The sequence below is a fragment of the Fusarium solani genome (genome assembly GCF_023522795.1).
Source record: "Fusarium solani strain SB1 chromosome Unknown bctg00000000, whole genome shotgun sequence".
Lineage (NCBI taxonomy): Eukaryota > Fungi > Ascomycota > Sordariomycetes > Hypocreales > Nectriaceae > Fusarium > Fusarium solani.
In genome coordinates this window covers 5,690,168-5,706,102 of record NW_027072157.1, presented here as the reverse complement: position 1 = coordinate 5,706,102, position 15,935 = coordinate 5,690,168, and the positions used below count along the sequence as shown (strand labels likewise).

The 15,935-nt window shown below is 53.7% G+C and overlaps 4 protein-coding genes across 4 annotated transcripts; 1 reads left to right on the top strand and 3 right to left on the bottom strand.

Annotated features, from left to right (window-relative positions):
- Nucleotides 1-154: 154 nt before the first annotated feature.
- Nucleotides 155-793, top strand: MRS44_001821 (uncharacterized protein; the record flags this gene model as incomplete). Its single annotated transcript, XM_065623835.1, has 2 exons — nucleotides 155-709; nucleotides 761-793. 2 exons carry the CDS (start codon nucleotides 155-157, stop codon nucleotides 791-793), a joined length of 588 nt encoding a protein of 195 aa, XP_065480251.1.
- A 660-nt stretch (nucleotides 794-1,453) lies between these two features.
- Nucleotides 1,454-3,591, bottom strand: MRS44_001820 (uncharacterized protein; the record flags this gene model as incomplete). The annotated part of the gene is made up of 3 exons (XM_046284873.2): nucleotides 1,454-3,199; nucleotides 3,293-3,449; nucleotides 3,536-3,591. 3 exons carry the CDS (start codon nucleotides 3,589-3,591, stop codon nucleotides 1,454-1,456), a joined length of 1,959 nt encoding a protein of 652 aa, XP_046137899.1.
- A 3,452-nt stretch (nucleotides 3,592-7,043) lies between these two features.
- MRS44_001819 (uncharacterized protein) lies at nucleotides 7,044-10,930 on the bottom strand (the record flags this gene model as incomplete). Its single annotated transcript, XM_065623834.1, has 4 exons — nucleotides 7,044-7,453; nucleotides 7,524-7,675; nucleotides 7,726-7,782; nucleotides 7,947-10,930. 4 exons carry the CDS (start codon nucleotides 10,928-10,930, stop codon nucleotides 7,044-7,046), a joined length of 3,603 nt encoding a protein of 1,200 aa, XP_065480250.1.
- Nucleotides 10,931-13,322: 2,392 nt separating this feature from the next.
- Nucleotides 13,323-14,338, bottom strand: MRS44_001818 (uncharacterized protein; the record flags this gene model as incomplete). Its single annotated transcript, XM_046284874.2, has 2 exons — nucleotides 13,323-13,881; nucleotides 13,935-14,338. 2 exons carry the CDS (start codon nucleotides 14,336-14,338, stop codon nucleotides 13,323-13,325), a joined length of 963 nt encoding a protein of 320 aa, XP_046137901.1.
- Between the last annotated feature and the right edge of the window lie 1,597 nt (nucleotides 14,339-15,935).

Sequence of the window (15,935 nt, the reverse complement as noted above, 5' to 3'; positions counted from 1 at the left end):
AGAACAGAAGAGTTCCTTGGGTTGAAGTGATGGTCAGGTGTAAGTTCCACGTCCCGTGATTAGTCACGTTACCCCCTCCTCAAATCCCGCTCCTTCCCAACCCGCATCATGACGTACCATCCGCAGCAATCATCACCAAAGTCCAACCATCACCATGAAACCTCTCCTCGCACTATCAACCCTCCTCACCCTCTCCACATCCTCTCAAGTCCCCCTCGGCGACGTCAAACCAGACCTCCACCGTCTACACCTCCCCGTCATGCCCGCAGCGCCGCTCAACCAACCCTCGGTCGCCCTCGCCGACATCCTGGGCACTCAGCGTTCGCTGACGTCGTTCTCCTCGTTTGCGCGGATGGATCCTTCGACTGACGAGCGGCTTTCCGATCTTGGGACGAATACTACTGTTCTTGCGCCGCTCAACTCGGCTGTGGACGCGCTCCCGCGGAAGCCATGGGAGCAGCCGGGGGATTACGCTGCGTTGGGGGCGGATGCGTATGAGGGTGACAAGGGGCAGGATCGCGCGCGGACGAATATGAGGAAGTTTGTGGAGGCGCATCTTGTGCCGGAGAGCCCGTGGGGGGAGAATGACAAGGTCAAGACTGTTGGGGGTAAGGAGGTTTGGTGGGTTGAGAAGGATGGCAAGAGGGTGGTTATGCCGGATGAGATCGAGGTCGAGCATGTGGTCGGCCAGGTCGGTAATGGAGAATTGGTAAGTTGCACATGTCGATGCTGGTGATGAACACATACTGACGAGGAGCAGTGGATTCTCAAGGGAGTATTGAACTACGCCTAACTTTTCGCACACGAAGGCAACAGGATACACGAATAATGACACTGACGTTCTGCGCACATGATTTGATAGACACTATACTGCTTTCACTCACTATCTCAGTCTTTGTTGTTCATCCAGTATATAGAATTGACTTGATAAACGTGTTCACGTCGCCGGTATCATCTATGAACTCCAGATTAAAAGAAACCCAGACAGAAAAAGGAACAAAATAACAAAAACACCATTGTCGAACCCTTAGAGTGGTAATTCCCACGTCTCTCATAACATAAAGTTTGTAACCATTGTCCGCCCCAAGCCTACCGTCCAGCAGAAAACCCCAGAGACAAAGTCAGGGCTACAAGCCCATAGGTATAAAAAGAATTGAAGTGTCAAGAAGTGAACTTGAGAAGTTACCCGTCTGTGAAGAACGCCTCCCGATGTGTCAAGAAAAAAGTGCCGTAAGTAAGAAAAGAACGGCAATGCATCTGATGAATGATGCGAGAAGTGAGAAAAGGCCGGAAATGTTGGCATGATACTCATAACGAGATTAAAATGCATGGTCCACGCTATCATGAATGACACGCAGAGTCCAGCCCATTATGTCGTTGATCGTGGAATACATCAATAAGAACTTTTGAATGATGAAGAATCGGGCAAGAATCAAGAGTCAAGTAGTCGAAATCACTCAACCCTGAGCCTTTTGGGGTCCGTCGACTCCTCTGCCTCGCTCTGGGCTGTGGCACCCAACTCGGGCGTTTTACGCTTCGTTGCCGTTGAATTGCTTGTATTGACATGCAAACTCGAATTGTAGGTGCCGTTGGAGGTGGATGTAGCGTTATTCGAGTTGCTATTGATACTGGAATTCAAGTTCTCATCTCTTAGGAAGCTGGGCCCTGATCCGACTACAGGAGTAGCGAAATTGAGCGGACTGGGAAGCGTATTGCTGTCACCTCCCCTGAAGTTCCAATCTGGATAGAAACTACTTGGGCTTGGCAGCAACTCATTTGTCAGGAATCGAGACGGTAGTGCTGATACTGGAGTGTCTCCGTTCACGTTCTGCTGAGGAGGCGGCCGAGCAAAGGGATTTGGTGGCCCGGTGGCGCCGGCTGACAACAATGTTTGGGCAGAAGGTGATGGAGGCGGTAAGACGAGCGATGACTGAGAGTTGTGGCGTTGAGGTGCCTGCGTTGTGCTCTCAGTAGGATTCCGCGGTGAATTAGAATCAGCTGTGCGCGCGCTGCCCCCAGCCTCTGAACCACCATCGGGAATCTGCACCGTCAAACGGGGCCCTCTAGGCCGCGCTCCGCCGGGACCTCCGCCAACCTTGACGCTGTTGGACCGTGAGGGCGGCGTCAATGTGGTCTCTGGTATTGATGACAATGAGACAGTTCGGGACTTGTCATCAGCTTGTGTGCTGGCGCGCTGTGGCAAGTGAGGCGATTTTGAGGTGTCACCCACTCGGTTGAGCGCACCCACATCTACCGACTGCGACCGATTGGCGGCACTGGCCGCATTAGCTGCCGCTGCTGCAGCCGCTGATTCCGATTTCATGGGCTCATTTGCGAAAGAGGCAAGATGCTGGGACAGAATAGAACGGTTTTCCTCAATGGGTGTAAAGATGCTGTGAGATTTCCGTTGAGGCAATTTCTTGATGGCTGTATCCGTGTTGAGCAGGGGCGGCTGAGGGCGTTCTTGGGACTCCGTCTTGGGTTCCACGGGAGGAGGTGGTGGAGGGTCCTGCAGACGACGCTCGACCTGCTGCGGCTGAGGTGGAGGCGGCGAGATTTGCGGTATAGGGTTCGGTGGCAGTTGCTGGTGGTTCGGCTGAGGAGACGGGGTTGGACGCGCCGGGGCCTGGAGCCCTTGCGAAGGCGGTTGCGACGAGTAGGCAGGAGGCATAGGTGATGGCATGGGGGATCTTCGGTCGTCCATGTAGGGACTGTGCTGCGGCATTGGACTCGGCTGTGGGTGGTAGGTGGCATACTGAGGGGTAGGCCCCTGCTGAGGCATCAAACTAGAGGGATGAGGTGGGTTGTAGATGGGAGGCGTAGGCATATAGCTAATCCCGGCATGTGGAGGTCCGGTAGGAGGCGGAGGTTGAGATACCATGGCGGGGCCCATCCGGCGGATGTCATTTCGAGATCCCGGCCGTGAGCCGATCGGAGGCTGTGGGGTATGCGTGCGCTGAATAGGATGGCCCGGGTGTCCTTGGAAAGGGCCGTTGCCAATGGGCGGCGATGCTGAAGGCGTGTGATGTCGGATCTGGGGGAACGGGGGCTGGGCCTGGCCGTGAAAATGGGGAGGCATCATCTGGTTCTCGACACCTTCGGGCGCGTGGGGAGGAGTGCCATCGCCCTCCTCTTCCTCCTCCTCGTCATTACCGCCGTTAAAATCGGATGGGCCTTTATGTTCGTTGGGACCGCCATGCTGTAGTCCGGTTAGCATGCCATGACGCGCCGAGGTTGCGACCGCAGATGCTGATGCTGCATTATATGCGCCTGCGGGCGGGGAGACACTCACATATTGGTATCGTGTGATGAGCTGTCGCATATCCGAAGATGAATATTCGTAAAGCTTCTTGTTATTGCCAAAGATGAATACGGCGACATCGACGGAGCACAGGACGGAGAGCTCGTGCGCCTTCTTGAAAAGGCCGCCCTTTCGCTTCAGAAAGGTACTATTCGCGACAGTCAGTCGCAAGATTCGAGGGGCACATCGGATCGGATTCCCGCGCCGGTGGTGCAAGAATCTGGGAAAACTTACACAGAGCGATTCCTGTCATCCTTGATCGCTTTGATCTCAATCTTTCTTCGTCCCATCTTGATCAGTTGTGTGTCTGAGCTGGAGGGAAATGGATCGCGTTTCCACGCGGGGCGATCGAACGTTGGTGGCGGAGGGACGCGGCGTGATGGTCGTCAGTAGCGCCAGAGCCGTCGAGTCGATCGCAATACGTGACGACGGCGCGTCGATGGCCGTGAATAAGAAAAGTCGGGGAGTTGAAGCTCAAAAGTCGTGCCACCAGAGTCGAATCGAGTCGGGCCAAGGTCAAGTGGGTGGTGGTAAGCGAGAACAAAGGGTCGTTATGGCGTCGAGCAGGAAGGGTATCGAGGAATGCTTCGGAACGAACGAAATACCACGAAGAAGATGGAGAGAAAAGGTGACAGAAAGTGGACCGAAGAGAGATGTAGAGAGAGAAAAGACGCTGGTGAGATGACGGAGGCGGCTGTGAAATGGCCGTCGAGAGTTGAAGGACGGATAAGAGAAGAAAGTGTGGAGCGGGAGGATTTGGGAAGGGAAATGTGAACGAAGGGGATGGGAATAGCCGATAAATGAGGACCCCGAGGCCGTTGCGACCTTTGTAGCTTAGTGGGCGCGAACTGGTGATGGGGTACCTGTGCAGTAGCGCGTGGGCGGTATCTGTGTCGACAGAGCCAAGCTCGGCTGGGTACCTTTTTTAGCTCTGAGGGGATGGAGAAGGGTCCGTGGGAGAGCGTTGATTGATGACGACGGCATGCGATTCGCGATAATCTCTTTGTATGTGGGAGCAAGTTCACAGGGACAGTATGTGCGATGGAGAGCGACAGAGGATGGTTGTCGCAAGTGCGCAGCGCGACGCGAAGAGAGTCAGAGAGAGGGGACAGCTTCAGAAGTGAACAGAGTGCGCTCTCGCTTCCCTTGGAGGCGATGCGATGCGCCAGAATGCGACGATTCGGCCAGGGACAATGCGACAGAGAAGCGACGCACCCGCTGCGGTAAAGGCCTTGTCGACAGCGGTCGAGGATCGATAGACGTTTCGATGGGGCTGAATCTGGCGTTTGTGGATGTGGTTGGGATGGCTTCTAATAATAGACGGATCGTGTTCACTCGGGGCCGCGGGATGATGGGAGAAAAAAGAAGGCAGCATGGAAGGCGGAAAAAAAAATGATGCCTGCTTAGCTAAGGCGGACGTGAGTGGACGGACCTCACCGACGGAGTGGATGTGGACGCGGTTTGGGATCCGGGTGGAGATTTCACGGCACTGTAGAAGGGGTCCGGGTGTGCCCTAGGACTCTTCTTGTCTGGCAGGGGTGATGTGATCCCCTAGAAACGGGCGTCAACCTTCAGGGCCGTCGGCTGTCCCAGCCACCAACCTCATCACACATCTTGGAGCTCCTCTCTTCATCTTGATGAGCCGTACCACGTTTCATTCTGTGCAGAATCGAGCTTGCTCCGCCTAGCCACCCGGGATGTTTCTCTTGGCGCGCGCTGTGACAACGCAAACCGTGACAGGGAGCGTCCCTGGAACCGACGGTTCTTGGTGCCTGGGTTGCGTCACTCTGGTGCTGTCTTTCTGCAGCTAACTTGGGGGGTAGATGGGGTTTCAGCAGAGCATGCATCTTTGTATGCTCGTATTCCGTCGACAACATGATGCGTGAACCTCTTGTCATGCATCTGATATTGGCATTGCAACTGGGTTCAAAATCTGAAACGCGCACTTGGGGAAATTCAAGCTTCCAAGCGCAAAAAACGTTCCGAGAGCGAGGGCCAATTTCTGGCACTTCCCCTCTAACCGACGCTATCACCTCTCCGAGCTAGGGCGTCGTCCATCATCACCAACAACGGGATTGACAGCACAGCACACACAACTTTGACGGCGCGCCCCGTGACGATTCACCCTGCATACCTTAAAACCTGCCCGTTCCTGCTGATCTCTTTGCTGTCTACGCTATCTATGTTTCAAAACAGACAACTAAACTGCCCCACGACAGCTGAGCCTCCCCTCCCACCCTTTTCTTGCTGCATCAACTTTCGTATTCACCATGCGCGCTCTTCTGTAGCTCCCTTCCTGTTTATCCGGGGATGCCGTTTCCGTGCCGTGCCGTGTGTTTGCTCGTTTCGGTTTCTGATGCACGCACTCTCTCTCAAGGTTCGCAGCTTTTATTGTGTTCCTGCGTTTCTGACTCCATCACTTAATCCTCTCCCCGGAACATATCTCAGAAAAAAAAGCCAATGACTTAGGACTTCATGATCATCAGCTATCAGATAGACACCCCGCCGCAGAAGCTGCTCAGCCTCCTTCCCAAGCCCCCAAGCCCCCAAGCCCAATCCCGACCTCTCACGTCCACGTTCTCTCATCAACTCCCGCCTCCCCGGCCGAGTGAGTGCAGTGCCGCACGCAATGGGGATCTCATGCTCCATCCAAACCGGGTCCGGTGCGCTTCTAAAAATACAATTATGCATGGCAGCCTCACGCGGGTTCCAGGTCATGCAAGACCCGACCAACTTTCCAGACCAATTAGCCCGTTTTCACCGGCTTTTCTGTGGAGACGCAACGGGGCTAATTTGGTGGGCTACGCTTGACGGGAGAGACTTCTCGATGCTGAGAGGTCCGAGGATCGATGCAGATGCCTTTGCACTACCAACTTGTTGGCTGTTTGTGTCTTCACCGCATCGAGATTCTCACATCACATCACTTCACTTTGAGGGCACAGCCTCCTTCTCCAACCTCGTAGCCGAAGAGCTTGTAGACAGTGCTATCAACGCTCCGAGGTGCTGTCAGTCCCCTCCCCCAGTCAATGACCAGCTTCCGGCTCAACTCGGAGTCACAAGTTTAAGCCCCAGAGAACAGCATTGCAAGATATTAAAAGTTTTAATTGACGACCGCAATCACAGTCTCATAGTCCGCTTGTAAGGCCTGTCCTGCCTGGCCTTCCCTCATCGCCCTTTTCCTCTCGAGCAGCAAGTATCGTATCCCCAACTCCAGTAAATGCAGTAAACCATCTCAGTGGGCAATCTCGATGCCTTGATGTACTTTTCGCAAAAAGAAATGAAAAATCCGTACCCTTCCATCCCCTCCGTCCGAGTAACCCAAAAATTTGGAGGACTGCATGTCTCTCCCTGAGCACCTCCACCGAGTGACTCGTTTCTCACTCTCAACATCTGACTCTTGTCGGTCCAGTCATTTCGCTCGTTGTCGCAGTCGCGTTGCCTACAAAGACCAACCAGGACGTTCGTGCGTCATCTTTATCTCTGTTCGCTCGAGAATTGGGCCAATTGTGGCCGGCAAAGCAAAGCGGTGCTAACTTGGTGACCCGGCAGTGCCCGCTGGGGCGTTGTAGTTACCAAAGCCTCCATGCTCGGCAGCACCGTTGTCCGCCTTCATCGTACCGTTGAGCAGAGGACATAACCTTGAGCCACAAGTTAGTAAGAGGTTTTGCAAAGATGTCTCAAGTACAAAAGAAATGAGAAATGCAGTCAAGATGTCGCGGGTTGTCGCCAGAGTCGAGCCGAGTCAGCGCCAGCCAGTCCCAGATCGCCATCTGGGCATCGCCTGTTCCCGTCGGATGCGTTTTAGCTCCCGTCGGTCGCGATCTAGTTGCTGTGCCCTAGCCTTCTGCTCTCGGGCCTGTTGTTGAAGCTCTTCTTTGAGCTTTTTTTGCGCTGCTCTCTCCTCTTGTAGCCGCTTGGCTTCGGCTTTTCGACGCTCCAGCTCTTCCTGCTTCTTCGCCGCTTTGTCTATCTTCTCTTGTTGGCGTGCAGCAAGCCTGTCTCGTCGGGCCTTCAACTCCGCAGTTCTGCTTGCCTCCCGATCGCACTTTTCCATCAAGATTTGAAGGCGAGGCTTGCTGGCTCTTGCTCGCTTGGAGTTGGCTCGGTGGGAAGATCCCCACCCATCAAACGGCGATGGGGAAGGGGATGAAACTGGGGGTGTGATTGGGGGAGTCATACTTCTTATTGGTCTTGATGTGACCGACCTGGCCACAATTGGCACACTTGCGAGTTGTTCCAGTGGGGATCTTATCCCCATTAACGCTCGGTGATGCGGCATCCCCAGCGCTGGCTTTCTGGTGTAGCTCCTTCTGCTGCTCACGAGCTTGTCGTCGGGCCTTGTTCTTCTCGAGTCGCTCAAGTTCCTTCTTGATTCTAATCATGGTTAGTGAGACCGCTCCCTCTTCACTGCCAGAACAACATACCTAATGCCTGCAAGGCGGTCATGGTCGGCATTGCCCGTAGGCCTTGAACTGTAGATGCTGTTGAAAGATATACGTAAGCCGCTGCACGAAACGAAAGTCCAACAATATCCCTCTGCGAGCCAGGGATGCCGACTCCGTATGATCGTTTTGGCTTGGTCGACAAGTGTCCCCTGCATGGCCTTCTCTGGATTGCGTTGCTGAAAATGGGTGTGGGCACGTACTCTCTCATTTCAAGGTCCGCCTCAGTTCGTCGCTTCATATATTGCGAAATCACAACCGGATCGTGAACAACTTCGATTCGCTGTTGGATGGTGCCGTCGGGCATTCGGACGTCTCGTGTGATTCGGATCGCGCGTCGTGGGTGTCGGCTGGATGAAGTCAAACCACTAATTTGGCTGGTACCGTCGTCGAACTGCGCTGGGGTCATCGCAGACTGCACGTTAAATCTGTCATCCTCATCTTCTGTCACTGCAACATCTTTGTCGTCATGTTCCTGAGCATCTGAGAGTGTCGCCTTCTGCTTCTCCCAGATCTCACGGATGCCCTCCTCATACATGGCCTGCTGCTTCTTGACGTTGTAAGCGTGCCCACCGTTTGCTCGCTTCTCTCGTTCCATGGCATCTGCCGACGTGGCAAGGGGTCCTTGGACGGCTTCGATATAACCACCCTTCATAGACGTACGGATGAAACTGAAACCGAGACCATGGCCTGTCGGATCGCCTTCGCCGTGAAGTTGCAACATGGCCTTTTGAGCACATGCATCGATGAAGGCCTTTGTCGTCTTCCACGGCGCCATCTTGTCGGCGAGAGTCTCTTCTTGCTTCTCTGGCTGTTTCTTCGTGCCCTTGGCCACTCTGCTACCATCCTCATCAGCATCTTCATCGTCTCCGTCTGCGTCTTGCATCTGAACATCGTCCTCGATAGTAGCGTTTCGAGGGTCATATCCGGCATCTTCCAGCTCCTTGATGCCGAGTTGCATTGCATCAAGCAAACAAACCTCCTCAGGCTTGATCATGGACCGGATCGCGCTCTCATCTGGTAGAATCTCTCCAGGCTTCAGACGCCACATGCCCTTTTCACCACTCTCTCGGTCATACTGAAGGAATTCCTTGAGCTTTTGACGGTTCTGAGTATCAGTTGACTCGGCAATGTGTTTGGTGATGTCAGACAGCTGGCAATTGTCCGTATCGCTATGCCTAATCATACGGAAAGCCAGCATCTTCATCCGGTTCTTTGAAGCATTCGTAACCTTGCGACTGTGAGGTCCCGGAACCTCCACCGAAGGGAATTGTTGGCCAACGACGTAGAGATGGTCAATCTTGTGCAGGAACCATTTGGACCCGTGCTCTCCGGTGGTGCTGCGAACAACGAGAAAATCGCTGCCTCGGGGGTTGTGCTTGAAAACGGGAGCACGGTACATCTCGTTGTGCAAGGTGGGAACTGTCTCGCCGGCGTCGACAGTGCCGAAGAGGGAGAATGGTGATCGATCTTCAGGAAGAAGCATGCGATACTCGCCGAGTTCTTGCTTGGGCAGCTGTTCGTCATCATTGTTGTCCTTTCGTCGATAATAGTTGATGAGGCGGTTACCCATGCCAAAGTTGCTAAGGACTCGGGGGCGTTGTTCGCAGTATTCGTAAAGAACGGCGACGGAGTTGTCGTTGATGCTCAGGTCCTTGGATTTCAAGAAGACTTCGTGTGCCTTGCCCTTCATTTGCTTTCGCTTGTGGTGGTTGGGCTTGTCAAACTTGATAGTGTGACCAGCAAACTTCTTGTACCTGAAGCGAGGGCGATGATACTCATCAGTCGTACCACTGAGCTTAACCTTGTAGTAAGGCCACGACAGCTTGATAGCAGGCATACTGTGTTCGACAGAGATGTTGCCGAGAGTGGCGCGGACCTTGCTTTGGTGGTTCTCCTTGAGCGCCTCGTATGCCTCGTCGTTGGAAATGTTGAATCGCTGAGAAACATCGCGGCCGAGATTGCCATTGGCCATGCGCTTGAGTTTGTTGTCTTGGCGGGGTCGCTTCGCGCTTCTCTGGAGGTCTTGGGTGTCGAGAAGGAGATAAGGGTCGCCCATGTCGAGATGAACGCGCTTAGCGCCTCGGCGCGTCGTGTCTTCAAAGTTGTCAAACGATGGAGCCGAGTATCGGGGAATCTCAGGCAGGCCAAGCTGGACGGTCTTGCGCTTCTTGGGACGTTGTGGCGCATCATCTCCAAGATCCATCAAAAACTCGGCATCCCACTCATCATCCTGCTCCTCAAATGCTCGTTTCCGTGCTTGCTGCTGTTCCTGCTCGGCGACTTGCTTCGCCTTGAAATTCGCCTCCACAGTGTTAATGTGGACACTCCAGTCCTCGCAGGCAAGTTCGATGTCGCGGAGGGTAAAGCCGGCAACGGTTTCCGAGTCGGATTCTTGGTCGAGGTCGAATTGTACAGCATCGTGGGCTTGGTTCCCGTCGTCTTGGCCACACACCACGAGGCCTCTTTCTTCATTCTGCTTCGCCTTACGAGTAATGGTCGCAGTGCCGGGGATGCGGAAGAGCTTTTCCTGGTCGGGGGCGAGATCCAATGTCAGTTTGCTGGTGACAAGTGGCTTCGGTTTCTTGACAGGCTTCTTCTCCTTCCATGTAGCCTTCTTGGCTGGAAGGAGTTCACTCCAAGTCAGAATATGTCCCTTCTTGAACGCAGGCCAGGTAGCCTTGAGGAGATCTTCGACGGTTTCGGCCGGGGCAGGGATATCGGGGTCTTGGTTCGCGCCGTTGAGATGGGGTTCGGGGTCGAAGTTGATGCCTGGGAAGCTGAGGCCAGCATCCATAGGCTGAGTATCGTCACCAGTGTCTGCATCGCGAACGTGAGGCGCGGGGGAGGAAGGGCCGAGAATCGGATCGGGTGAGGATGGTCCTTCGCCAAACAGGTCGTCGGCATCATTGCTAGTTCCGCCATCATCTGTAAGACCGGGCATTTCCATGGAAACGCCAGCGCTTGGCTCCTCCTCCTCTGGTAGATCATCGTCGCTGATGTCCTCAAAGTCCTCGGCGTCGTCGGCCTTGCCGGTTTGATCGAAGGGTGTATCGTCGAGCTTCAGGCCGCCATTACCGCCCTCCTGGCTCTGCTCGAGCAGCTTCGCAATCTCTCGGTCGTCAGCAGCATTCTGGGCCTTCCAGGCACTCTCGTCAAATGACGAGAACTCGGTATCGGCAGCCATGGTCGCGGCGTCGCAATCTCCCCTCTCGACAGCTTGGAAGCCGCAGCAAGATGGCGGCGCTTATACCATGCTTCTCACGCGAAATGTATGCTAGCGCGCCGATCGATCGACGGTGGGCGGCGCGAAGGAATATCGTTTTCTAGCGAAAAAGTCGTTGATTTGGGTTTGTTGGTTCACGTTGTTCACGATCACGGTTGGAGCTGGGGCGAGATGAACGAGGGCCTGAATGCTGAGTCAGCCAATAGAATTCGCGACAAGATGGAAGGGGAGAGAGTGGCCCGTGCACGGTGGGGCGGCAATTAGAAGTGGCGTTTCTCGTCTTCAACACCAAAACAGGGACATTAGGAGCGTCAATCAACTCACACCGGCATTGTTCTCTGTAAAACTTGGTGCAAAAAGGGTTATTTTTGACTGCGCGCTATTGGCGTGCTTGGTTGAAATTTCCCTTTCTAGGCCACTGACGATTGACGTGACCTGTAGAGAATCGGTGAAAGACTCTGCGAAACCCCTTTGAAGAAACCAGATGATGATGGCATCAACCCTGGTTGAGGTTTGTAGGGATCGATCCAAGGACGTAGGCATGGACAAAGACAAACCAGCCTGCTTGGTGATCGGTGGTCGGCGAGAGGGGGCAATGGGGGTTATTATACTCAGTAAGAGCATGATTCACAGTCATGTTCTGACTCTGTGAGCCATGTTGAGCGAGGTTAGGCTACCGTAGGTAAACACTCAACACTCAGGGGGGGTCAAGGATGAAATCATAGGAGGTAATTTCCATGCTCTCGAACCATTGGGCCATTCTTGAGTTGATTCTCTTGTTGCCTTGGTCCCTCAAATGCCCTCAGTTTGACACACCCATCGCCCCATTCGCAAGCCTAATTCCTCCTTGCAATGAGTTAAACAATGACGCCTCACAATAGCGATTCTCCTAGAGAATCAATCGCACTTTGGATGCTCCCAATGATCTATTTCATCCGACTTCAATCCATGCTTACAAGATAACCCTCCGCCCTTATGCTCATATGACCTCACTCTCTCATGCTGGGTACCGGGTAGCGGCCATGCCAACAGTGAGGGAGTATTGGAAGTTACTACTTTTCCGTTGACAGACAAGGTCAACTCTCATAATGAGACAGTGACAAGCTTGATCACACTTCAGGATGGCTTCGGTGCATAAAAACTTTCGTCCAAACGATGGGTTCACCGAACTCGTCCGGAAAACCGTAGCTGGACGCACAAATGCCCTGACATTCCGGAGTAAACGAAATATCTGGCCGTATCCTAGGTTTTTCACTACAGTTCTATTCATCCTTATCTGATATAGACAAATGTTCTGGGGTCGAGGCACAGGTATGATGGACGTTGTTCAACCAAACGACTTACACTTGGACAACCGTAAATGGTTCCATGGTCCGCCAGCCAGGCATATTGCATAATGAAGTCAGATCTGGACTAGACACCACGGTGTGTTGTCTTCCGCGCTGACATGGCTTAGCTCCGTTGTAAGCGGACGATTCCTCCACCGACCAAAGTCTCTCCCTCAAAGCATGAGGCCTCACCGACAACTTACGGAGATGCAACCAATATTGTCAATTCTCATCTTGAAGCGGCCCGTACATCCATTTCTTCAATAGTTTGGGCGTCTGTAACCGAGCAAGACCTCATATGACGCAGTGGGCGCAGTCCTTCGGCCAGTTCCTGTTTGGGTCTCAAACCATGCAAGAGAGCGTATCGGAAAATGTGACCTCAGCATCTGTTGATCCCTGGCGTATTGCTGTCTGCCCCGTTGCGTATCCCGGTTGGGGAGTCCGTGGCACCATACGAGTGCTGAAGCCAGTGTGCCTTGGTTCTAGACCGGTGATTTGCATTGATTAAGTTGTGACCTGGAGATGGTGGGCGGTTAGTATTATGCCTTGGGAGATTTACAACCTTGCGCCCGAAGGGGAATACGCCGCGAGGAAATTGAAGTCGGCTCGGGTGTAAATGAGTCGGGAATTGGCCGAGCTGATGTAAATGACAGCCATTGTGTCTGCGCAGTGTTGTGATACACAGCCTGCGATTGTGCATGAGTCTGTATGTCGGTGATGTTGGAAATGTCACACTTGAGTTTGTAACCACACTTGATCAGAAATAGGTAGTTGTATTCAATGCAAATTCGACAAGGCCTTGATAATTTTGTAGCACTGAGCCGCCGTTCTAGGTAAAAACGCCAGCAGAAGATGTGAGGATAGCCTCTAAACCCATCATCAACGCCATCATCCCAACGCCGTAGAACATAACAATCCATCAATCCTGGCTGGCTTTGTTTCCAGCCATCCCAAGAAGTCGTGAACAGGTCATTAAATCAGAAAAGACAGAATATGTACGTAGAAAGAAGGAGTAGACGGAAAAACTAGACGAGGAAGACGGTCGCAGCGACTGCGGCCACGGCGGGCCAGTAGCCGAGGGCCTCGATCATGCCCCTCATGCCAAGGCCTGCGGGACTGTCCTGCTCGGGGACGGTGGTGCCGTTGGGGAGGGTTCCGTTGATGAGGATGGTGATGTTTCCCTTGTACTCAGCGACGGTGACGATGGACTTGTTGAGGGCTTCCCAGCTGCCGTTGCCAATGAGCTGGTCGTAGTAAGCGGTATCGTTGTTGTCGTCGCAACCGCAGACCTCGTATCGGCCGCAACCGCAGACGACGTCGCGGACCTCGTCCTCGTCGCTCGTGTCGTTGTGGAAGTGGTACTGGTGGGTGTAGGGGTACATATACGCGCCGTACAGCCAGACGCCGGGCCAGAAGGCGAGGGCGCTGCCTACCAGGACGAAGGGGAGGATGCCGGCGCCGGGGCTTCGGTTTCCGGATCGGTAGGGAGCGACGGCACCGCCTGGGTAATATCGACCGCCAGCGAAGTTGGGCTGGGGGCCAGAGCCGCCTCGGGAGCCACCGCCTACATTCGAAGTTCGGGAGCTGCAGGTGAAGGGTTAGTAAAGAGTGGACAAAGAATGTTTGGGGGTACTCACGATCCGCCGTTGTTCTTAAAGCTGCTGCTTGAACCTGAACGATATGAGCTTCTAGAACTTCCTGAACGGCTGCTTCCGCTTCCAGAGCTCGAACCTCCAGAGCGACTGCTGCCGCTGCCACTGCTGCTACTACCTCCTGAGCTTGATCCGGATCGACTGCCGCCGGAGCTTGAGCTACCGCCGGAGCTGCTGCTTCCACCTCGGCTTCCACCAGAGCTGCTGCTACCGCCACCGCCACCACCGCCGCGTCCTCCGCCGCCGCCTCCGCCACGACGCTTGAACAGCTCGTGCTCGTTGGCGCTGGGTTCGGACTCGATGCGCTTGATGCGACGGGGCGGGTCAATGACGGATGCGGCCGCCGATGTGACCAGGGTGAGGTACAGGAAAGCCAAGTCGAATCTCATTGCGAATAGGTCTTTGTAGGACGAAGGATGGGTAGGTAGGGTAAGGTGCGCGTTGTATCGCAAGAATCAATGCAAGAAGCGCGTGTAACAAAGAAACGCGAAACAGTAGCTGATGTTGATTCTAGATTTGCCGATAGCAGGTCCTGGAGTTTCGGGGGAGGTTGCAGGCCCTTTTAATATGGGAAGGGTCGTTTGATGTGACGCTAGGTGCGTTGCTGACGGGCCGGGATCCTTTGTTGCACTAAGGCACAAAGCAAGGTGCTGGGGTGCCCTTGGACGGTGTGGGTGTGCCTTTGGATGATCGGACCGTGAGATGATCTCAGAGCGAGAGGCGATAAAACAGTGATGATGTCGTGGAGTCGGTAAAGGTTGTGATCGACCACTAGCAGCAGGGTCGAGCTGTGGCTATGAGGTCACGAAGCGGTGCGTTTTGATGCTCTGATGGAACAGGAATTGATTGCTATTGCTGTGTAATGATGGAAGAGCAGGGTCAAGTTCTTTGTTTCAAGAAAATGTGCACGACGGCTTCTTTTTAAAAGGGAGAGAGGTCTAGGCATCTGGTGGCTGAATGAGCTGAAAGGCATCCAATTTCTCACAAAAAACAAAGCTAATCTCCAAATGACCTCTTTTTTACACTCTCGGACCACAGGGAGTGAGCTAAAGTCACGGCGTCGTTTCTGGTAGTGCAACCGTGAGAAAAAAGCACACTAACGAAGCGGCCGCCTGTGGCGTAGAGACTCTCATTTTTTGCAGAACATGTCGCTCGCATTCGGCGTATTGACCCGTGGAAATGGACCTGGCTTCTGTTGGCTGTCATAACAAACATGCCATTGGCTTAGTTTGTTTCTGTGCTTTCGATTTCTTCCAGGCCCTGGCTGCCTTTCGAAAAGACCCCGGTTGCCTTGTGATGAAATTGCATGGGTTCCGTTTTTGTGGCACAAGCTTGTTGGTATTAAGCTTGCAGGGAAAATGCAGCATGAGTGCATCATCCTGGGCTTGTGATTGGTTGTTGCTATGGGTCGTGCGACAAGGCTTTTTCTAGGCTGACTTGTAAATCCCTGCGGTAACAGACGCCAAACACCGCCATGTTGGGCTTGGTGGCTGAAGAGTTAATCTTTTTGGGATTGGGAAAGGTGCTTGTTGCCCTGGATCTGGCTGCCTTGTGATCGTAGGGCTGGCTGACCGGCTACCTCATCTTGGCTTTTGGAGATGGACATGATGACAATTGCAACAGAGTTGGCCGCAGCAAGAGGAAGCACAGGAAAGACTAAGTTCTTACTCTGCGCTGCAGTGTCTGTTCCGCATAATCACCAACACGTGTAAGGTCACCTTGCAGGATGCAAGCCAGTGTAGCAGGTTAACTCCAATGGATGACCTCCCCCAAGGTTCCGGCCTGTTGCGTGGGCTGCCTCTATGCTGCTGTCAAAAAGAATGCCGTCTTGCAGAAGCGAGATGGTCAAGTGACTGCCTTGCCCCTCTTGTCGGGCAAAAAAAGACCTCCCATAGCCACAAACACCACACACTAACTCCTCAATAGGCATCTCGCCAATTCCGAGGTGATGGCAGCAGAGCATCTGGAGGCTGTGCTGAAAGACCA